The sequence below is a fragment of the Agelaius phoeniceus genome, chromosome 8 (assembly GCF_051311805.1).
Source record: "Agelaius phoeniceus isolate bAgePho1 chromosome 8, bAgePho1.hap1, whole genome shotgun sequence".
NCBI lineage: Eukaryota > Metazoa > Chordata > Aves > Passeriformes > Icteridae > Agelaius > Agelaius phoeniceus.
In genome coordinates, this window is record NC_135272.1 from 6,144,576 (window position 1) to 6,168,176 (window position 23,601).

Here is a 23,601-nt window from a genome sequence, read left to right on the forward strand (position 1 = left end):
GGCTTCGTCTGCCTGGGCTGGGGCTCGGCCTCCCCTGCGGGACAAGGTGAGGGGGGGTCCCCGGGGGTCGTGTCCCCCCGGGAGCGTGGGTGAGTCCCCCATGTCCCCCCCAAGCCGGGGTCACCCCCTTTTCTCTGCCCAGAGCTCCTGAGCCAGCTCCTGCTGCCCCCTGGGAGGGGCTTTGGGGAGCCCCCCGGGGACCCCCTTGAATGCCCATTCCTGGGCACTGGGACCCTTCGCATCTCCTTCCCCAGTTCCAGGACCCCCTGCACCCCCTTATTCTGCCCTGACACCCCCTGCACCCCCTTTCCCGGGTATCCTCCTCTCCCAGCCCCTGGATCCCCCGTTTCCATGAGCCCGGGGACGCCCGGACCCCATTCCCGGCCAGCCCGGGGCACCTCAGCCCCAGGCCTTCCTTTGCCCGGTGAGTGGTGACGTCACTGCAGACTCGGGCCGCCATTGGCAAAGAGCAGCAAAGAGCGGCGCCAATGGCGGGGCCGGAGGCGGCTCAGGGGCCGTGAAGAGCCTTGAGCTGTGAGGGGCCCTGAGGGGCCATGAAGGGCCCTGAGGTGTCCCTCTTGCGCCCAGAATGACACAGGAACAGGCAGGAGGCAGTATTGCAGAAAGATTAAAAGAAGGTTTAATTCAAGAGAACCGTGCGGTTTTTATAGAGTGATACGATATATTCTGTTTGATTGACTCGTTAACAAAAACACATTCTTTAGACACCGTCCTTGAGAAGAAGAGAAAGACGGAGTAGAAGAACACCACCTGCGGATTGTTTATACTGAAGTTCTCACATTCTTACAACTTGCTAATAATTCTCACAAGCTGCTGTGAGAAACACTTGCTGTTTCTCTCTCTCTGTGCCATGGCATCCACAGTGAGGGGCTGTGAGGGGTCTTGGGCAACTGTGAGGGAGCCATGAGGGGCCTGTGAGGGACCATGGGGAACTGTGTGGTGTTATCTTTTTATACTAAAAACTACGTGTACACTATTTACAATAACTTCTCAATACTTATCACCTATGTTAGACAGTGAGTTTTTACTCTAATCTAAAAATGCCAACATCACTTTAAAGATGGAGGGAGGGAGGGAGGGAGGGAGGGAGGGAGGGAGGAAGGAAGGAAGGAAGGAAGGAAGGAAGGAAGGAAGGAAGGAAGGAAGGAAGGAAGGAAGGAAGGAAGGAAGGAAGGAAGGAAGGAAGGAAGGAAGGAAGGAAGGAAGGAAGGAAGGAAGGAAGGAAGGGTGATAAATGAATTCACTGGATTCAAGGATCATACAATTATAAATTTATTATTATGCAAGCAAGAATAAGCAAAGTTCAGCACTGGGCAGCCGGGAGTCTCCGCTCCTCTAGGCTTGCACCGTTCCTATCCCCAAAGTTCACCTTTTATTGTCTTTTTCTCCCGGGTCCAGGGATGACGTGGTCTGTCTTTTGCACTTGCTCGTTCAGTTGCTAGGGGGTCTTTTTCTGCCTTCTGGTGGTCGTGGGATGAAGGCTCCAAGTCTTCCTCTTTTAACCGCTGAGTGAACTTTTCCTTCTAAGGCATACCTATACAGTGGAATTTTCAGAACACTATACGATTCCTGCAAGCCTAAGCAATTCTTGTGAGTTTAGGGATTGTTATTACAGCTCTCGTCTGTGACCTCTTAGGTGAACTTTTCTTTACCATGGAATTCCCAAAGCACTATACGATTCCTGCAAGCCAAGCAACCACATGTGAACCATATGTGGCTATACATTTAAAATCAAGCGGTTTTAGCTATGTAGTTATTGCTTTGATATTGTACAATTATTTAGCTATTGATTAAATTAATGAACAAACGTATTGCTACTTATTACAATCCCCCATTTTTTTTTTTACCAATTTTGTTCATTAAATCTTTTTAGTTCCTTCCTAGCAAGCGTTAACTCAGTTTCCTCCTCAGTTAAGCTATGTGCACTAATTATCGATGCTAATTTCCTTAGCTTTTTCATCATATTCCAATTCATACTGAATAGAGCTGCTGACAAAATAAAACCAAGCACAATCAGAATCAAAAGAACAACAATGGGATGGCATATACTGTTTAGGACACCTGTGGTAGTAGGAGACCACCCGAACAGGGTATCCCACCACCTGTGCTCGCCACCTTGCTTTACCCTCTCTATAACCCGGTGTATTTTTCCTACGTCATGATGAACAGTCACTAGGGTTTTCTGTCTGCTTTCCTTGATTCTCTCGAGGATTTGGATCAGGTCTTGATGGAGCATCAGTTGTCTCACTAGAGTGAAGTTCATCCCAATCGGAGTGGGCATTAGCTTGTGAAGCAGTCTGTAGTTGGATTGTAATAGGTGGTGAGAGGTGACTTTAGCTTCATAAGCGATTTCACACCCTGTAATCTTAGTGAAGTTACAAGCACAGAAGTTTGAGTGATTCTTTGTATCCACCACAATATCATCTACAAGCACAGAATCACAAATAGTTCTAAAACACGCACATCCATTGCCTATGTATATAAGAACTGTTTTAGAAGTCTCGTTAGGACGAATCTCAAAATGACAAATCTTTTGCTCCGTGTCTAAACAGATATCTTGAGCTATAATTCCATTGCCTTCACAGATGAACCCCAGTTGTTCTCGGATAATGCAAGATTCCAAATCAACAGTTTGCCATTTGTCATCAAACTGACGGGCCCATCCCCTATGTTCTATAGGATAGAGGACAGCTCCGTCATGGTTTATTCCTAATGCAATAACAGGAAAAACTAGATGTACAGAGGCATTGTGCATGGTCAAGACAAAAGCAGTAGCTGTATTTGAAATAGCATTCTAGGTAAAATTTACCAGTTTCCACCAGGATTGGAATTCTCTTTCAAAATCGTTGGCATTGTCCCAGATTATTTTCCGAATTTCTGTGGGGAAAGTGCCTTCCTCGCCTTCTCTTATAATAGAGGCAGAAACTGACTGCATCCACAATTGTGCGTGGATACAGCTGAGGGCTAAGGAAACATTATTTTGTGCAGCACTGAGTGCATCAATCACCAATTTGTGATCGTTCACATTTACTCTTTCCCACTTTGGCAAAATGTTTGACAGCATCCACTGGTGTGTCCCCAAGGCTAACAGAGATGACTTCAGTGGTTGCTGTAATTTGGACAGATCTCTAGTCGTAGCAGCCAATTTGTTCATTAGTACTTCCGAATCAATGCTATTCAGGATTCCCAATCCTGTACCTAGAACACCGGTCACATCTCTAAGTTTCCTTGGTTTAAAAGAGCTGCGTTTCCGCAGCCAAATGGTCCAGCCTTCAAAGGATGTTTGCAAAAACGGAGAACAAGCTGGCTGGATGTCTGAAACATTGGTCTGCATCAGCAGTTCGACCTGTTTGAGAGACCATACTGGATTGAATAATATTTGTTGTTGACCAGTTTTCCTGATTATATAAGGTCCAATTTTGAAAATTTTTGGGGTGAGTATAACTGGTGGTACAGATGGAGTGATGATATTATGAGGTTCAGCAGTGGTAGAGTGCGTTTTAGTATCTATTATAAATTTAAAAGAAAGGCCCTGTGTATCTTTCGACCAGAGACAGACTACCTCTGCAGTGTGAGTTAATGTGAGGTTTTGCCAGCAGTCTCGTGTGATTGGGTATGCACAATCTGCTATTTGTTTATCCTCCTGACCCATGGAAACACTGATTGCAATCACGTTAGTACAGTCAGACCCATTAACCATTCGACATCCAATATTAATTTGTTCTCCCACTACTCCTTGAAGCTTCCAGGTTTTCTGCTTCTTCCATTCGTGTCTAGCGTACGGCAGACTGTCATGCAGTACTAATGTTAGTAAACTTAAACCTGTGGTATTTCCCATAGATCCGGTAGATTGCAAAAAGGCCTGAGACCAGTCAGGGGTCAGGGTCCCTTTATTTAGGGGGATCATGTTCTCTTTGTAAAGCTGCTGAGGGTTTCCCCAGGCAGCCGGGAGGCTCAGGGTTATAATAATTAAGGTAGCTCGCCAAGCAGGGCAGGGTCCTAGCAACAAATTTCTTTCTCCTTTTGTACTCATATCTCTTTTACCTGGGGCTTTCCTGTGCTCCCTTCCTGTTCCTGTGCTCTGTTGCTCTCCCCCACTACTCCTTACCTCTCTGCCTCGCCTGCCAGCCCGGGTACGTCGCTCTGCAGGGATCATTATCTTCTCGGCAGCAGGGGTAGTCTTCAGGGGTGCATTATTTGGGCTTTCTCCTTAACTCCTGCCCCCACTCCTAAGGGCAGGCTGTCAGGCCTCCAGGCAAAGGGTCTCCTGTAAAGGATTTCTTTGATTTTATGACAGACTCTCTGCCGTCCCTAGCAAGCTTTACAGGGCCTGAGTCCCACACCTACTTAGGGTCCACTCTCTGCCTTTTTATTCCCTTTCTCCTGTCTTCCTAGAGTTACGTCGTTCTCCCCTACGTTCTCTACATTTTTGTTGTTTATAGACTCGGGAATAGCGACGAATCGTGCTATTCCACTCGTCAGGCCTCACTTGCCACCCCAGAGGAACATGGATTCCCTTCTTACACAAGGTAGTTAATATGACTGTCTGGTTTTGGTGTGTGATCCTATGCAATTGGTGTTGGAATTCCCATGCCAGGGCCCAATCTCTTCTCTGTTCTAGATTTTCAACTAGTGACACTGCTTGTCTGTCAGGGATCACCCGCTCTCCAGGGATCCTTATAAATTCTCTTAAGGCCCTTAATGGATTTGCTCTTCTCCAATCCCAATCACAAGTAAGACACCATGTGCTCCCCACCAAATGTGACTGGAGAATCCACCATTTGTCTTTACAGCCCCCACAAAAGATTTTTACCCATGCCCGACAAGAAGATTCCCGACAGTTAAGACACTCGGTGTAATTTAATAATTCTCGCCTCACTTCAGCCACTACTGAAAGAGCAAGCGTCAGTTCATTCCAGGTTTTCCACGGCAGAGGGCACTTGAACTCCTGTTCCAGTTCCTGTAGGGGTTTTCTTACCAAGAGTCTCAATCGGTACAGTTCTCTGTCCCCTAATTCAGTCATTCACGTTTCCAGCTGGCGCAGGTTCCTGTGCCTTCTGAAGGGTTGGCTGTAGATCTCCAGGGCGACTGGTCACCTCCCAAGGGGTGTCTGCAGGGATGGGTCCTTTCACTCGACTGGCATGTGTCCAGCCTTTTTCAGCAGTTGGGATGGCTGTTTCTGTGGTAAACAGGACAACATAGGGACCTTCCCATTGGGGTGTTAGGGATGTCTCTTTCCAAGTCTTAATTAGGACCCTATCTCCGGGTTTAAGCTTATGCATTATTATATCCAAAGGGGGTCTTTGTACCAATAGCCCTTTTCGTCTTAATTCCTCCCTCTGTTTCATTAACTGTTGTATGTAACCCTGAATTTGACTATCCTGGATGCAAGGATGGTTCCCCAGAAGTTCTAAGTCGTAAGGCATTCCATAAAGCATTTCAAAAGAAGAGATTCCCACATCCGTCCTAGGTTGGGTTCTAATGTTTAGCAATGCCATGGGTAAACATCTGACCCAAGACATTTTCGTTTCTACCATGAGCTTGATGAGTTGCTTCTTGATTTCTCCATTTGCCCTTTCCACCCTCCCTGAGCTTTGAAGGTTCCAAGGGGTGTGATATTGCCATTTAGTGCCTAAGGCCCTGGTTACCTCTCTCAGTACTTTGTTTGCAAAATGGGGACCTCTATCAGAGTCTAATATTTCTACTAGTCCATACCTAGGGATTATTTCTTCCAGCAGGGTTTTAATCACCACATTTGCAGTAGCCCATGATGTAGGATATGCTTCTACAAAGTGGGTTAGATGATCTACCAGTACCAATAAGTACTTGTATCTCCCTACATTTGGTAGCTTGGTGAAATCTATTTGTATATGTGAAAAAGGTCGGTGTGCTAATTCCCTTCCTCCTGGAATCCTTTCTCGAGCCTGATGTCTGTTAACTCTTTGGCATGTTATACATCCCCTAACTACTTGTTTTGCTATATCGTAAATTCCTATACACATGTACTTAATAGTAAACTGATCTACTAAGGCTTGGGTTCCCCAATGAGTCTGGTCATGCAGCTGCTGCACTATTCTTCGGGCTATAGATTTTGGCAGTACCTCCCTATCGTCTGGCAATTTTCAAATACCCCCATTCTCTTTTATTCCCATTTTGTCTAATTTCTCCTTTTCCTGGGCTGTAAAGCTCAGGACTCGAACTTTCTCATCATCTCGCGTTCTCCTTATCCCCTGATCCTGGAATTTTCTGAGAGCAGCTTCCTTTGCCTCTCTGTCTGCTGTGTTGTTTCCTCTGATCAAATGGGAGAGACCCTTTTGATGTCCTTTAACATGTACTATTGCTGTTCTCTTTGGGCCTCTTAAAGCTTGTAGTACCTGAGTAATTAGTTCCTGATGTATTAATTCTCTTCCTCGGGAGTTTATTAACCCTCTTTCTTCCCAAATTTTCCCAAAGGTATGTACCACTCCAAAGGCGTATTTTGAGTCCGTGTAGATGGTCCCAACCTTAGCTTCCAAGAATTTTAGAGCCCGCAATACTGCATACAGCTCACAGGCCTGGGCTGACCAACTAGGACTCAAAGGTCCGGATTCCATTATTTCCAAATTTTCACCTCCCACAATCGCATATCCAGAGATTCGCTTTCCCTCAACAACTCTAGAGGACCCATCCACAAATAACTTTTCTCCCTCTTCCAGTTCTTCCTCTTCGAGGTCCGGCCTAATTTTTGTTTGTTTTTCTATGCTATGTAGGCAGTCATGAGTTAAATCCTCCTGTGGATCTCCAAACAAGAATTCAGCGGGGTTTTGCAGAGAGGTGGTTTCAAGTATCAGCTGAGGGGATGACAGTAAAATGCCCTCGTATTTCAAAAGTCTTGAGTCTGTTATCCATTTTTCTGCCTTTTTTTGCAATACTGCCCCTATGTTATGGGGGGTAAAGACTTTCAGTTCTCCTCCATAGGTAATTTTGAGAGGTTCTTCCACTAAGAGGGCTGTTGCCACTATAATCTGCAAACATGTTGGCCATCCTCTACTTACGGGGTCTAGTATTTTAGAAATAAATGCTACTGGTTTTCGACTGCCGGCCCAGTCCTGAGCCAATACCCCAAATGCTACTCCTGCCTCAGTGTTAACAAACAAATAAAAGGTCTCCTAACATCCGGGAGGCTTAGCACTGGGGCATTAGCCAATTCCTCTTTTAATTGTTCTAATGATTCATCATCCTTCTCAGTCCATTTCATCAAACCTTCAGCAGTTAGTTTTTCATACAAAAATTTTACTTTACCACTAAAGTTTTCAATCCATTGTCTGCAGTATCCTACAAGACCCAATAGCTGCCTGATTTGTCTCGTATTTCTTGGGGGAGGAAGGGAGAGGATTCCCTTAACCCTCCCTGGGTCTAGTGTTTTAGTTCCTTTACTAAGTCGGTGTCCTAGGTTCTTCACTTCTTCTTCTACGAATTGCAATTTACTTTTGGACACCTTCAGCCCCTGGATGCTTAAAAAGTTCAGAAGCTTAATGCTTTCTTCTCTAACTGATTCCTCCCTTTTTCCAGCAATTAAAAGGTCATCTACATATTGAACAATGGTTATTGCTTGGTTTGGGGTATAGGATTTCATTATTTGCTCTAGTGCCTGCCCAAACAAATTTGGGGATTCTGTGAATCCCTGTGGGACCACTGTCCACCTTAGTTGTTGCTTTCGGTGGGTATCGGGATCTTCCCATTCAAATGCAAAATAATCTCTACATTCTTCTTTCAAGGGGCATGCCCAAAAGGCGTCTTTCAAATCTATAACACTATACCAGTGATCATCTGGTTTCAATTGACTGAGCAATGTGTGGGGGTTTGCTACTACAGGGAACTGGGTAATGGTTCTCTTATTTATTTCCCTTAGATCATGTACTAATCGGTATTTTCCGTCTGGCTTCTTTACAGGTAAGATGGGGCTGTTGAAGGGAGACATGCAAGGTTCCAAGAGCCCTTGTTGTATTAACCGTTCTACCTCTGGTTTTAGTCCCCTTCGCCCCTCATCTGACATGGGATCTTGTTTTATCCTTACTGGGATTTCTGGGCTTTGAATGTTGACTGTGAAGGGCTCTATATTCAATCTTCCTGCTGTATCAGGGGTATACCAGACTTCTGGGTTGATTTTCTCTTTGTCAGTGACCTGTAAGGGGCACAACCTGACTTTCAGCTGTTTTTCTTCAATAGTTATGTTTATCCCTAATTCCACCATTAAATCTCTTCCTAATAAATTGCAATTAGCTTCAAGGACCAGCAGCAGTGATCCTACCCCTATTTTCTTCTCTGATTCTATTAAAACATCTTTAATTACAGGAACCTTGAAGGGTTCTCCTTTTGCCCCAATAACCTGTAGTGTGGAAGGTGAAATCTTACATCCCAGGGGCAAAGATTGAACTGTTGATCTCTCAGCCCCTGTATCTACAAGGAAGGATATGGGGGTTTGCTGGGGACCCACCTTAAGTTTTACCAAGGGCTCCGATGACATTTGCATCCCCAATAGATAGAGCCCTTGACCCCCCTAATCCTCTTTGAACGTTTTCTCATCCCTAAAGCCTCTTTCGGCATTCCCTCTTCATGTGTCCTTTTCCACCACAATAGTAGCACACTGTTCCTTCTCTCCCTCCAGTTGGGGGTCCTCCTAAATCCCGGGGACCTCTCCTCATGCCACTTCTTTCTCGTGCTGGAAGGTTGTTTCGTTGTCCCTCCCTGACTGCCGCCACCATCATCCGAACTTGTCTTTTGTGTGCCTCATCCTCCCGTCTAACATATACCTTCTGAGCCTCCCTGAGCAATTCATCAAGTCCTCTGTCCTGCCAATCCTCTAACTTTTCTAATTTCTTTCGAACATCCTCCCATGATTTGGCTACAAACTGTGTTTTAAGGAGTGCTTGCCCCATTGGCGTCTCTGGGTCCACCCCTGAGTATAACTGAAAACTCTTCCTTAATCTTTCCAACCATTCAGTGGGGGTCTCATCTTTTGCTTGGCACTCTTTGAATGCCTTGCTTCTATTTTGTCCCCGGGGCACAGCCTCTCGTATGCCCGGGATTATGATGGTTCTTAAGTCCTGCATATGACCACGATGGTTGGGGTCCTGATTGTTCCAGTTGGGATTTTGCAAGGGCCATTTCACATCAGCCGCGGGACCTTGAACATGTTGGGTGTCCCAAATCCTCATTCCTGCCCTTCTAATCATCCCTCTCTCCTCTGTTGTAAATAGGATTCCTAGAATGGATTGCATCTCTACCCAAGTATATATGTTCGGCCCTAGGAACTGATCCACTCTTTCTGCTACTCCTATGGGGTCTCCTAATAATTTTTCCATCTCTTTCTTAAACTCATGGACATCTCCTGAGTTGAAGGGGACAGTGACAAACCCCATCCCAGCTTGAGGTCCTCCTAATGCTATTTCTCTGAGAGGGAACAACCCACTGCTCTCTCCTTCCTCAATTACTGTACTCATCTGACTCTGAGTACGCCTTCTGCAATCCAGGGAGTCCATGACCTGCTGTCTATTAGGGGCCGATGCCGGGAATGCATTTAGGGGGGGTTCAGGGGGAGCTGGTGGTATATACGGGGGAGGATAAATAGGAACATATTCCTCCAGTCGAGACTTTTTCTTTTTGTCTTCCTCCCCTTGACTTCCCTTAAGGGGGAACAGCCTAGCTGTTTGCTCATTACTTCCTACTAGCCATAATTTAGCATATGCACTCTCCTCCGGGTTCACTGGCTCTTTAGAATTCACATAAATGTTCAGGGCTTGACAGACCCAATCCTCAAAGGATCTGAAAATGGGCCAGTATATACTTCCTGAATCCAGATTCTTACCTCCCCACGCTACCATGCAATAATTTATCATTTTTGCCTTATCCTTCCCCTTTCTGGAGGGAAAGTCATCCCAATACTTAATCATTAATCCTAATGGACTTTCCTTAGGTATTGGGGGTAACTGGGGACCCTCCCCCATGGGATCAGAAGGCTTGCTTTTCTTCTGCCCCATCTTCCAAGGCACCTCCACACACACAGACACACACAAAACCCCTCGGTCGTGGCTCGCTCCCTTGCAGGCTACGAGAACCGCACTACTAGAGGGTCCCTCTCACATTGTCCGCAGGTGGATGTCTCATTCACCGTGCCCTGGGATCCCAACCCCAACCGAGCGGTTCACCTCGTATACTCACGCTTCCTGCGTCGTCGCTCGGATCTTCATGCACAAAGTTTACAGGGTTACCGGTGTTTTCCTTGCTTATTCCCGAATTTAGGTTCGTCAGTCCAGATTAGGGGTCGGGTGAGAAGGCCAGGGCCACCAGGTGGTGGGGCGCCCCCCCAGGATTCTCAAACCAACCCCGTTTTCTGGATCCGAGTCACGGCACCAAATTGTGATAAATGAGTCCAGTGGATTTAAGGATCATATAATTATTTTTATTATTATGCAAGCAAGAATAAGCAAAGTTCAGCGCTGGGCGGCCGGGAGTCTCCGCTCCTCTAGGCTCACACTGTTCCTATCCCCACAGTCCACCTTTTATTGCCTTTTTCTCCCGGGTCCAGGGATGATGTGGTCTGTCTTTTGCGCTTGCTCGTTCAGTTGCTAGGGGGTCTTTTTCTGCCTTCTGGTGGTCGTGGGATGAAGGCTCCGAGTCTTCCTCTTTAACCGCTGAGTGAACTTTCCCTTATAAGGCATACCTATACAGTGGAATTTTCAGAACACTATACGATTCCTGCAAGCCTAAGCAATTCTTGCGATTTTAAGGATTGTTGTTACAGCCTTCCTCTGTGACCACTGGGTGAACTTTCCCTTATAAGGTATATCTTTACCATGGAATTCCCAAAGCACTATACGATTCCTGCAAGCCAAGCAAACGTGTGCCTGCACATTTAAGAATCAAGCGGTATTAGCTATTTAGTTATTGCTTTTATATTGTATAATTATTTAGCCAATGATTTAATTAATGAACAAACGTATTGCTACTTATTACATCCAATTTGTGTTGAATTGGGGCTGGGTTGGGAATTGTTGTTTTGGGGTGAGTTGATGGGTGTCTGTTGTGGGTCCTGGGGAGGGGAGGTCCAGGGTTTGGTGGGGGTGATAGTCAAAGGGGGGCGGGAGGTGATTGGACAGGGGACTTGACCAATCATTCGATGCCCTGAGAAAATGATTGGTCCAGAATGAATATTGATAAGGACCAATGAGAACACCGGAAAATGACCAATCAACGTGCGGATCCAAACCCCACCAATCCTGGACCTGAGAGGGGTTATAAAATGAGGGTTTCGATTGGGTTGGGGTTCTTCTCCTTCTGGGGGATGTACTATATGGGGGAGAACCCAGTGTGTTTGGGACACATCATTATCTTTGGGTTGTTGCATGGGAGTTTGGGCTTATCTCAAACTCCCTGTTGTCTGTAGTTTGTTTTGAGAAACGAGAGCCTGTTTCCTTCTCAAAATCTGGCCTCGTTCAAATTCATAACAGCATGGTTTTTCACCAGCAGTGAGTGGGTTCTTCCTTGTCATGGTTGGGCCTTGCCAGGGTTTCCACAGCCCTCTTCTAACACCAGTGGCTTCTTTTCCAAGCCTAAGTCAACACAAGTCCCAGGTGCTGGCGAGAGGGCAGTGGTCACCCCGTGTGCCACTGATGCAGCCCCCACACACCCAGGGATGCTGGGGCCAGGCTCTGGGAGCAGCAGCATCCCCCTGCTGAACTCCATCTGTATTCCATAGAAACACGGTCATACAGCCCCCCGGAATGGACCCACTTTGGCTGGTACCATGGCGAGGCAGCAACGATCTGGTCCCTGGGCATCCTGCTGCACCAGATGGTCTGCAGGGAGCACCCTTTCAGGAGGGGCCGGAACCTCAGCTGGGGCCAGCTCCCACTGCCACAAGGGCTCTCTCAAGGTGGATCCTCTTCTCTGCGCACGGGGGGAATCCCAGTGCTGGGAGCCAGCAGCGGGCTCGTGAGCATCCCGCTCTGGCAGCTGCTGAGGAGGTGGCACATGTCCTGCTCTCCTGCTCTCCTCCAAAACAGGGAATTGATGGGAAAGTTTAGGCCCAGCTCTGAGCGCATCCAGCAAGGCCTGGGCATGGCAATAGTGGGGCAAATCCAACAGGACCCTTCTCCAGCTGCCCGGTGGTTTCTGGTTTCTCTCCCCAGAGTGCCAAGATCTGATCAGGCAGTGTTTATCCATGCTGGACTTGGAAAGGCCCTCATTAGAAGAGCTGTTCTGTCATCCTTGGATGCAGGATATTCCTCTGCCATAGAAGAAGGGAGAGAGCCACAGGCACACTTGGATACAGGGCCCTGGTAAGTTGCAGCTCCACACATGCCTTGGCAATGAGTAGCAAAGGAACCCAGACTTTTTTGTCCTGCCTGTGTCACTGCCCAGGGCTCATCAGACGGGAACACGCAGCCCTTGTGCTGGAGCTGAGCTGCTCTGCCCATCACTGGTGGCTGCCCTCTGAGCTGGTTTTGGTTGTCCTGGTTTCCTGACAGCTGGGGCCCTGGGAAGACCCTGAGAGCCTGGTGTCCCCCCAGGGAAGGAGAAGGAGCCCCTGGAGAAGCTGTACCGGGTGGGAATGCTGCTGCTGGAGAAAGGGAGGATGACATCAAGGATGACAAGCTCTTCCTGGACCTGGCTACTGGCCAGCTGAAGATGCTGGACTTTGATTGGGGCACCTTCTTCAAAGCCAGGCTCCACAGGGAATTTGCAGATGAGTCCACGCACAGGGCGATGCTCCCAGATTTGGGCATTGCACAACCTGGCCGGGAAGCAAAGGTTCCCCCTTTGCTGGGGCAGATGCAGCTCATCCTTCAGTCGCTGCCCAGCTGCTTTTTGGCAGGGCTGTGGGGATGGGCTGGGGTGGGTACAAATGGGAGTGGGTTCCTGGCCCTGCCAACAGCCCCCAGCAGCCACCGTGGCCTGGGCTGGGGCTGGGGCTGGGGCTGGGGCAGCCAGCCTGACACAAACAAAGCCCCATGGTGGGAGCAGAGGTGGGACTCCAGAACCTGTGCAGGGGCTGCTTTGCTCTGCAGGCAAGGAAGGGCTGGGCTGCTGCACTGCCCTTGTTTGCTTTGGGATCACCGTGATTTTGGGGGGCAGTGCAGGGGGGAAGGGAGAAAGCCTGGGCCTCCCTCACCCGTGGGTGGGTTTTTCCCTGGCATGCAGGGGTTGGGCCTTCCTCAAGGCCCTGATAGAGATAAGATTTTTGACCTTGTTTCCCCCTTTTGTCTGTAATCTATTTTCAATAATTTTTGTTTGTTTTTCCAGAGGAAGCGTTCTAGGTGGTCCAGTGTGGATGGGGAAGTGCTTGGGGGCAGCTGTGGTGTGAATGGGCGGTGGCCTTGGAGAAGGCTGAGGACATGGTTTGGGAGCAGCTTTTCCTGCAGCCGTGGCTGGCGTGAGGTGGGTCCCTGTGTGCTTGGCAGGGTGGGATCAGAGCTTTTGGGAGATGGCAGCGAGCACAGGAGCATCCTGCTCTGGGCAGCTGCTGAGGGCTGGATGTGCCGTGGCTGGCTGCAGGCTGGGCACATGTGCTGCCCTCCTGCTCTGCTGCCAAAGGCAGCAGGGATGGGCAGCTCTGGGCACAGCTCTGGGCACAGCCAGCATGGCCCGGGCACCGCAGGCCTTGGCACAAGGGCACAGGAGCCCTCAGCTGACGGGCACTTTCTGCTTTCTCTCCTTGCAGCCGGGCTCTGCGGCTGCTGAGGCTGCTCTGGGCTCTGCCAGGGCTCTGCTGGAGCTCAGCACCGGGCCAGAATCAGCCAAAGAAGAAATGGTGTGACCTGCAGCACAGACTTGCTTGAGCATTTTGGCAGCACAGCCCAAGTTTGCAGAGTGTATACTTCCAAGGGAAAACATGACACGCCCCAAAAACTAAACTTGTTCAGTAACTTCTGAAATGAAATCAATCTGGGATGACCCCAAATGACATTTTTCAGCTTGCTCAAGTTGTAGCTCAGCCCTTCTCTGAACAGTTCTCTCCCCCACCTGCCTTTTACTTCCCAACTGCTCCCTCTTTTCCCCCAGTGAGTTCCCAGCCCATTGCAGTCTCCATCACCCTGTTGCCTTCCTTGGTGCCCCTCACCATGAGGAAGGCAGAGCCCCAAGCTTAGGGACTCATCTTGTGACTGGCTGAGGAGCAGCAATGTCTCAGAGGTCCAGTGGGATTTTAGTGTCATTCAGAGCCACTCTCCAGCCCTCAGCTCTCCTCACTGCTGAGCTCCCTCTCCTTTTTCCTTGTCCTTGCAGCAGGATGAGCTCTGTGAATCCCCTTGAGCCTCCCCACTCTTCCCAGCCCACGCACCCACCTCAGTTAGGCTGAAGCTGAAGCTTCTCTGTCTCCTGTGGCACACCAGCCCAGTGCCCTGGGAGGGGAACCCCAGCCCCAGAGCACAGCACACAACAGTGCAGTCGGGGCTGCAGCAGCTGCCCTGCAGCCCTGGCTTGGCTGTTTGTGGCAAGGGAATGCTCCCTGTGTCCAGCTGTCCCTGCAGGATGGCCCCAGGGCAGAGCCCAGCCGGGCTCGCACTGCAGCCCCTGGAGCTTGGGGCAGACAGCGCTCCCAGAGCTGAGGTTCCTGTGGAGCACCCGGAGCTGTGCCTTGCACTCTGTTGCCGTGTGTCACAGTGCACGCTGGCTCGTGCTGTGTGAATGGACCAGCCCTGGTTTGACTGCCAGGGGCCTCGCCCAGTCACATCTCACCCAGGGCTGCAGCATTTCACTGGCCAGAATCTGACAAGGCATAGAGATCAGAGCAATGAAATTATCCAGGCGGGGTTTGTCAAAGGCCCTTTAGAAGGAAGGGCTTGAGAATAAACGCTCTCTGTTTGCCACATGAACATCGGGGTGAGTGCTCTCTCTGTCTCCAACCCAATTCCCCACCAGCCAACGGTACAGCCACCCACTCCTTCACACATCCCCCTTGTGCCTTCCCACTGCCGTGTCCTGTCAGGGCTTCCCAGTCCCTCATCCCTTCATGGCCCCAGCCCCTCAGGCCCTGCCCCAGCCCGGCCAAGCTGCCCGGCAGCAGCGCCGCAGCCCCACAGCAGCTCCAGAGCAGCCCCATCCAGAGGCAGCCGGGAGCCCTCAGCAAGGCAGCCAGCAGCAGACGGGCAGGAGGACACAGAGGGTGCTTCCTGCCTGGCACAGGGCTTGTGGCCATCTCCAGGCACCGCTCTGGCAGGGATCCCCGCAGCTCCGGCCCCTGCCCAGCCGCTCTGTCACCAGCACAAAAGCTTCCACAGAACCATCAAAGGCCAAGGGGCTTCTGGCCATTTTCCCTGCAACACTGCACGCCTGGGCAGCTGGCCCAGCCCAGGCACCCTTGTCCCCCTCTTCCCCTAAGCCCTGCAGAGCCTGGGTAGCAAAAGAAAGCTCCTGGGAGTCTGTGTATTGTAACAAACTCTATATTGATATACTAAAGAAAAACCAAAAAGAAGAAAAGAACAATCTGAAAGAAATAGAAAATTCCCCCTGGCTCAGGTGGTCCCAGCAGACAGACCCTCTGGCATCAGCTCTCTGCAGAGCTGCAGCAGCGCAGCCAGCCGAGCCTGGAGAGACGAGGCCGAGTCCTCCATGCCCTGCGGAGCTGATCTTGCAGCCTCTGGAAGATGGAATATGGCTCACTCTGCAGTGCCTGGAGGACATCCAATGTTGCAAGTGCCACGTCTGACACGGCACTGCTGGTGTCCTCTGTCAGGTGCTGAAGGGCTGAAAGAGAGAGGGACAGAGTCATGGTCAGATGCCGCATCTGCGGGGAGCCGAGGAGAGCCCCCTGGCAGGGTCATGGCAGCCGGCTCTAGCCATGGGCAGGAGGGAGCAGGGAGCAAGGGGAGCAGCCCGAAGCTGCTGGCCACGAATCCCCCAGGTGGCCCTGAAATCTCGGTGTGCTCTGCCCACGCCACCCCTGGTGCGCACAGGGAGCAGAGCCCTCGGCAGCTGGGGCAGGGCTTGCAGCTCCCCCGGCAGCCCCCACTGGCCTCACTCACCGCTGCAGAGGAGCCGGAGCTCTTCCTTCTTCCCCCGCAGGTGCCGCCCAGCCATGCCTGTGAACACAGAGCCTGTCAGGGCGCCAGCGGCACAGCTCCCTGCCAGCGGCGCTGCCGGCGCTGTGGCCACACGGGCTGCTGGCCCGGCAGGGCTCAGCCCGGCCCTTGCCGCACGCTGCCGCCCGAGGGCATAGCTGCCAGAGGGCGGCAGCAGCAATGCCCAGGCCAGGCGGGGCTCCACGGCGCCGGGCCCGGCTGGCGCTGCCGGGGCAGCAGGCGGGGCTGGGGCCGAGCTGCGGCGGGCCGGGCCGGGGAGGGAGCCCGGGCTCGTGGCTCACCCATGAACCTGACGGCCGCCTCTCGCAGGGGCTCCTGTGGGCTCCGCAGGTAGCGCAGGGCCCGGCGCAGGTGCTCGGCCGCTCTGCTCCTGTCCTCTGCCAGCTGCAGAGAGCGGCAGGAGGGAAGGGTTGGCGCGGGCTCAGCCCCTGGGCCGGGCGCTGCCTGCACCGCCCTCAGGGGGCTTCTCTGGGCTGAGGCTGGGGCTTGCAGGCCCTCCTTACCAGGCACTCGCTGAACTTCCACAGATTCTGGCTCTTCACCAGTCTTTCAAGATCCCTCCTCTTCAGGAACTTGGCCACACAAAGCAGCATTTTCCCAGAAGCCTGGAGAGCAGCAGAGACGCGGAGATGGCCCCACAGCCCAGGGTGCAGGAGCTGCGTCCCTGTGCCATGGCCTGCAGGAGGCTGCAGCCCGGCAGGCGCCAGGCCAGGAGGCAGCCGAGCCCCCTGCCAGGGAGATAGCAGCAGCCCACGAGTCCTCACCTGTGCCACAAGCCGATTGCCATCATGGCAGTGGAAGAAGAGGGGCAGCAGGCTCTGGCGCAGGGGTGTCTTCAGGGCCTTTTTTTCCCTTTCCTGTGGAAGAGTCACCAACGTTTGGAAGAGCAGGATGGAGATCAGCTGAACCTGCCAATTGTTCTGGATGGAAGCAAGAAGACAAGACCTCAGCATTGCGGCTGCACGGGGCTCAGCTTGGCGCAGGCCTGCAAATGCACAGGACACAGTGTGCAGGCAGCAGCCAGTGGGCGTGGCTGGGGGCAGTGAGCCTTACGTGGTCAAAGAGTGGCAGGAGCGCCTCAAGCAGCTGCAGTGTGATGGGGCCGGGCATCAGCGTATCATTGTCCAAGATGATAAAGCTGAGTAGCATGACTGTCATGAAAACTATCTCTCCATCTGCATCCCACAGGAAGTGCACAAGACTTTCAGTCAGGCTCCACATTTTTTTGGTCTGTGCGGAAGACAAGTTTGTGAAATGCCATCCTGCTGCCACAGGGCCCAGAGGCCAAAGGCCTGTCGCCAAGCACTGGAGCAGCTGAACTGGGAGGCAGGAGAGCTGGGAGCAGCTGCCCCAGCACCCAAAGCCCTGCCAAGCCCAAGCGACTGCATTGCCCAGCTCAGCCTCAGCCCCTGCCCCCTTCTCACCATGAAGGGCTCCTCAATGAGCTCAAGAAGGGCCCTGAGCGCCAGGCGACGCCTCTCTCTGCACTGGCTCTGCAGCTGCCTTGACAAGATTTGCAGGACTCTTTTAGCACCACGTTCACTCAAGTCCAGGAACGGGAGGACCTGAAAGGCACAGGGCAGTGACAGGGGAGCCGGCCGGCAGGAGCCCGGAGCCGCACAGGGCTGGGCCCAGGCAGCAGCACAGGGCACGGGCACCGTCCCAGGCAGCGGCGGCTGCGAGAGGGCAGAGAGCTGGGAGGCAGCTCAGCCAGGCAGCGCTGGCCATCAGGCTCACCTCCACAAGGAAGGCCAGGGCGGGCAGCTGCCAGCGTGGCTCCTGTGTGCTGAGCAGCCGGAGCAGGTAGCGAGCGATCCGGGAGCACAAGGGGACGGAGACACAGCACATCTCCCTGGCAGGAGAAAAAGGAGCCAAGGCTGTGGGCCAGGGGGACAAAGCTCTGCCAGGACTGACTCCCAGAGCTCTGCTCTTTCCCCAGCATCCTGCAAGAGGCCCTGGGCTATTTGGGAGGCAGCTCTTCTGGGCACCCTCCTCTGCCAGCCTTTTCCAGTCTGCTTGGCCATCCCTCGGTGACAAGGCCCTCTGGCCCACGACTCGGGGACTCTGTGGAGCTCCCTGGGCACACATTTCAGAGGCTGTGGGGAGAAGGGGCTCTCACCTGGCCAGCAGAGCCACGGCATAGTGGTGGGTGTCAGCACATAGCAGCGTGTCCCAGCCACAATGGCTTTCCATTGCCACCACCACATCCTCGTGCTGCATTCGGCAGAGCAGGGACTTCAGGGTCTGCACTGCAAACCTGCGTGCACAGCAAAGGCCAGGTCATGCTGGGAGCACTGGCTCCTGGCCAGGGACATGGCAGGGACAGGAGGAGTGGGATGGAGCACCTGTTGGGGCTGGTGGCAAGGCCGTATTCCTCCTGGCATATCCCCTTCCAGAAGGCATCGACCTCCTCTGGCATATCCAGAGTGCTGAAGAACACTTGGGAGAGCAGATGCACAAAGAGGCGGGGGAAATGCACCGTCACCATATGTGGGACACAGGGCACCTGGAGGATCTTCCACATCACCACGGTTGCCTGCAAAGGACAAAGCCCCCAGAGACAGCGCTCAGTTCCCAGGCGTCCGTGTGGCAGGGCCCGAGCGTGGCAGGGAGAGGCCCAGAGAGACGCAGCGGGAGCACGGGGCCTGCTGGGCCTGGAGCTGCCCCTGGGCCAGGTTTCAGGCCAGCGCCTGCGGCAGGGAGATCCAGTGGGGGAAGGGGGATGGAGAGGCGGCCTTGGGGCCAGCAAAGGCCAGTTAGAGAAACTCACAGCCAGGACAAAGACACCCGTTTTGTCCCCATTGGCGGTGCACGTGCTGTGCTTGGGCCAGCTCCCCAGCACGTGCAGGAGTATCAGCAGCGCCGGCTCTGCAGTCCTGGGCGAGCACATGATGCTCTTCCACATGGTGAAAGCAGCTCTGTGGGGTTAAAGCTCTGTCTCAGGGAGGTCTCAGACACAGCAGTGGGGCCTGGGCAGCAGTGGGGAGCTGAGCTGGCTGCCAGCTCTGCCTCTGCCCAATGCCACTGGCCAGCAGCAGCCAGGCAGCCCAGGCCTGTGGGGACAGGCCCCTGAGGGGCAGCGAGGGAGCATGGCAGCAGGCTCAGGGGCTGACGTGCCAGGGCTGGCAAAGGGAGCAGCCAGAGGGCCCTGGAACTCTCTGTTGCTCAGGCCAGGCTACAACCTGTACAACCTGGGCCAGGCTGTACAGGTTGATGGGCTGGGGAGCCCTGAGCCCCTCTGGGCACATGGGCCCCATACCTGTCACAGGACGGGGCCACACGCAGGAGCGTCACGACTACGTCAGCAGGCTGTGCTTCTGTCAGATCCAGCAGGCTCCTGTTCAGCCTGTGCTCAGCAAACTGATTGGCCAGGAGCCACTGGTGGATGTATCTGACCATGGCGGGCACCTGGAGAAGGCATGGGGAGACTTGGAAAGCTGCCAGAAGGAGGAATGTCCCCAGCTTCTCCAGACAAGTGCTTCCCTTGCCACCACGCTGCCATGGCCTCCAAGAGTTCCAGTGAGCAGCAGGCATGGCTTGGGCGAGCAAGCAATTCCTGGCAGGATCAAGCCTGGCCACAGGCTGCTTACTTGCTTTGGGTTGGAAAAGCCTTCCTCTACGAGCATATCCAGCAGAGCAGCACTGGTCTTGGTTTTAAAGATGTGCGAATAGGCTCTGAGCCCAGTGCCCATGGTGCTGGTCTCTTCCGCCTGAATTTTCTTGATGAATTTGCAAACCAGCTGTAGGAGAAGGGCAAGAAGCCAGGCATGTTGCAGGCAATGCTCCAAGCGCGGTGCCAGCAGGCCCAGCCCAGGTGGGGATGGCTGCAGGTACCTGCGCTGTTCTGCGGAAGAGGCCACGGGCGGGCTCCTGCTCTTGTGTGCGCTCCAGGGCTGCACCTGGCAAAGAGCGAGCGCAGGCAGAGCTGAGGGGCTGCGGGAGAGGCCGGAGAACACGGCCCAGCCCTGCACTGCCCAGGCAGGGAGAGCCCCGGGATGGCCCAGGGGATGGAGCACAGCCCCTGCGGGGCCCCGGCCCCTTTTCTGTCCTGTCCATGGGCATTTCCCCAGGGGATGGGATGGGATGGGATGGGATGCAAAGGCGCCAAGCTGGCTGCAGGCACCAAGCCTGTGGCCCAGTTCTACCACTCACCCTCTTGCGGCAGCTCAATTGGCAGCACCTCTTTGGTCTCCTGTGCTGGGGCAGCTGCAGGGCCTTCTTCCTCCTCTTTCCCCCAGGCCACCTTGGGCGCTCTCGGGGGTCTCTGCTCCATGTTAGTGCCTGGATTTGTGGCTACTTGCAGGAGAGATGCCTCAGAAAAGCTCCGAGTCAGCAAGTCCTGCAGTTGTGCCTGGAAGGCACCTTCAAGACAGAAGCCTCGGCAAGGCTACAGGACAGCAAGTCCTGCACTCTGGTCTCCAGGGCTCCTGCCACAAGGACAGGAAGTCTCCTGACAACGATTGTGGTCGGGCCTTGAGGGCGCTGGTGGCAGGGATGGGAGATGCCTCTGGGGCACCAAGTCCCACGCCCTGCCCTCGAGAGCACCTGCAGAAGAGAAGTCTCAGCAAGGCCACGCGTCACCAAGTCCTGTGGCCTGGCCTCGAGCTCAGCTGCAGGAATAAGGCTTCGCAAAGGCTGCGGGTCAGACGGGAACGAGCGTGCTGTGCGAGGGCTACTCACGGCACCGCTCTGTCCTGTTCTGCCCCGTTGCGTGCTCCCAGCTCCCCAGCAAGCTTCTATTTCCTACGTGTCACAAAGGGGCCTTGGTCACCGGGTTCCGTTCCATGGCACGGTGACCGTGCTGCAGCGTGCCAGCCAGGGCCCTTGCACACACTGCCGCCTGCCCTGGGGCTGCCCCCAGCCCAGCCCAAGTGGCCCAGGCTGGAAGGAATCCCTGGCAGCAGGTGTCTAAGGCAACCCCACAGGATCTTTAGGAAGGGCTCAGAGCATCAGCAAACTGCCCGGCTCGGCGGGCTCATTCCTATCCCCATATCTTTCACTGAGAGCATTTGAATTTCTAAATTAGAATCATTTGAAGGGAGAGGATTTCCATTTTCCATTTCAGAGAAGCCTTCTGCCTTCATTAGCAGACGCCTCTCTCTTCAAAGCAAGACAATTGTTTATCATCTTGCAGATCTGCACTTGCTGGGGAGCCCTGTTTTACACCAGGCACCTGGAGAACCATTCCCAGCAACTGGGAAATCCTAGTGGTCCATCCACCCATAGATGAGGTCTCCAAATAATAAAGCCTCTTATTTGGCCTTATCATAAAGCAGAGCAATAGGGCTCAGGAGCTCAGTCCCTGGGTAGGGACCGGGTGCCCAAAGCTCGCTCGCTCATGCCAACGCCGCGGGGCTGCCATCTAGCAAGCATGGTGATTATCAGCTCTATAGTGATTGCAAGCTCTCAGGATTTCAGCTCTGCTTGCTAGGTAGTGGTGCCCTGGGCTGGAGGCTGCAGCAGACGGAGAGAGAGGAGAAGGAGAAGGCGCAGGCTGTTCCACGGAGATGGCTTTATTTGGGGAGGTCCGTGAAAGGTCTCTGGTCTTCTTCTTTCTCCCCTAATGGGGTACAGTATGCTTCTTTTATAGGGTTGGAAAGGATCCAAGCTTGACCAATGGGTAAGGGGTTAACATGACATTGCCTTATAGGGTTACAGAGGTAGGTTAAGGGGTGGAGGACAGAAAAACAGGAATTTTCTTTTGCTGTTTCAGCATTCCTATTGTTCATATCCTCCATGGTACTTTTCCTAAATCTATGGGGTTTACTACAACTCCACTTTCTGTTTTTACAAAAAAGGCGTTCGTTATAGTTCTTTTGAAACAGTGAACAAGGCACGAGAACATAGCTAACACAATAACAACTACAAGGAGAATCAACAACATTCCCTTAACAAGGATGCAGCCCATCCTGTTAATCCCCATTGCCCGAAAAGTTCCTTGACCCAATCTGGGATTCTTTCTACTTTCAAGTCCTTCACGAAATCTTTCAGTTTCTGGATGTTCGCATGGATGGATTCCGAGTGTGAAGAAAGGTTGAAGCAGCACATCCCTTCGAAGTCTTCACAGCCGTGTCCATGGGCAAGCAGCAGGAAGTCGATTGCTGCTCGATTTTGGAGCGAAGCCTGTCTTGTGGTTTCTTCTTCCTTTAAGAGATCACTCAAGGCTGCAGATGTAGCATTAGCTTGTTTACTGAGCCAGCACCCAAGGTGATTGATTTCACCGAGGGCTTTAGCTGCAGCTACCCAGGGTAAAAACAGGGAGACAGCAATCTTTTTTGGTTTGTTCCAATCGTATAATTTAGGATCACAATTTTCATCAAATTCAGTGTAGGACCTTTTTTGTCGTTTTGATTTGCTTTCTTTTTTCCAATTATGTAACAGTGATGTTTGGAGTAAGGGTAGAAAGTTTTCCAAGGGTACAGGGACCTCCCTGGAGTCAGGAGGGGATCCCAGCCCATACTCTGTCACCACAGATGAGAAACATTCCCTTGGGTAATACTTTGTGATGGAGAGAGGACACAGAAATCACACGAGCGGTGTAATTGCACCAATCATGAGAATTATAGGCTTTGTTAATTGGTGATATCTCTTTTTGATATGTGTTTTTGTTCTGGTCAATTTCTGGCCAATTGTTTTTTGGACGTCTAAAGTAAACTTCGACGCAGTATGTGGCCTTGGAGGACCCCAACAGATCTAATTCTTGGGGTTCCTCTCGAGCATCTGGCAGAATTTTTGTCCACTCGTCCCAAGTATCAGCCACATTGGGTCTCTTACCTGTGGTGCGGAGGATCTCTGAGTTATAGACAGGCCAGTCATCTGCTACAAAGGGAATCCTACTAGACATGTGGAAAGTGGGTTATCAATGCTTCCCGTGGACAAGCACATGTTATCCTGTTTTAATGTTTTTGCTAAGGTTACCCAAACATTATGGCTGGGCTGTGGGCTAATCCAGCCAAAGGCATGCGGTACAGTGAAGAACATCCAGGCAGCAGTGAGGACAGCAGCAACGGAGATATTTTTCATCTTTGGGCAGGAATAGGGCTTCTGATAGGGAATATAAGCAGAATTTGTTATCTTTATGATGAGAGGGTTTTCTGCCTTGTTCTTTTCTGTCTTCCCCTCCTCCCCCCCTTTTTCTTTTAATTTCTAAGCTACACTATGGGAGGAGGAGTGGGTAGAAGGTTAAGGGGTTTTAAAAGGTTAGGGAGGGGGAATAACAGGGTTTTTTTGTTTTGTTTTTTTTGTTTCTTCCTTTAAATACAAAAAAAACAGTGTAACAACATATAGTTCAGAGAACACTTTTGTGTTAAGGCTATCTATAGCCTGATGCAGCAGACTGTTGTTTAGCTTTTCAGTTTTGTCTGCTGTCTTGTAATGGGGTGGTCTGTTCTTGTGTTTGTGGGTATTTGGCAACGTCTTCGTCTCCAGGCAGAGCTGGTTTGGTTTTGAGGTGGTCTTGTGTTTGCCTCAGGAGAGTTCTTGTCCCCGTTTGCAGGAGTAGTGTTTGCAGTGCCTAAAT

At 52.2% G+C, this 23,601-nt stretch overlaps 1 protein-coding gene across 1 annotated transcript in view; it reads right to left on the minus strand.

Annotated features, from left to right (window-relative positions):
- The window catches only part of LOC143694702 (uncharacterized), a 33,990-nt gene that overhangs the window by 7,437 nt on the left and 2,952 nt on the right, over positions 1 to 23,601 (minus strand). Inside the window, 2 exon segments of the mRNA XM_077182700.1 lie at positions 1,999 to 3,465; positions 16,026 to 16,082. Coding sequence (XP_077038815.1) covers positions 1,999 to 3,465; positions 16,026 to 16,082 — 1,524 coding nt within the window.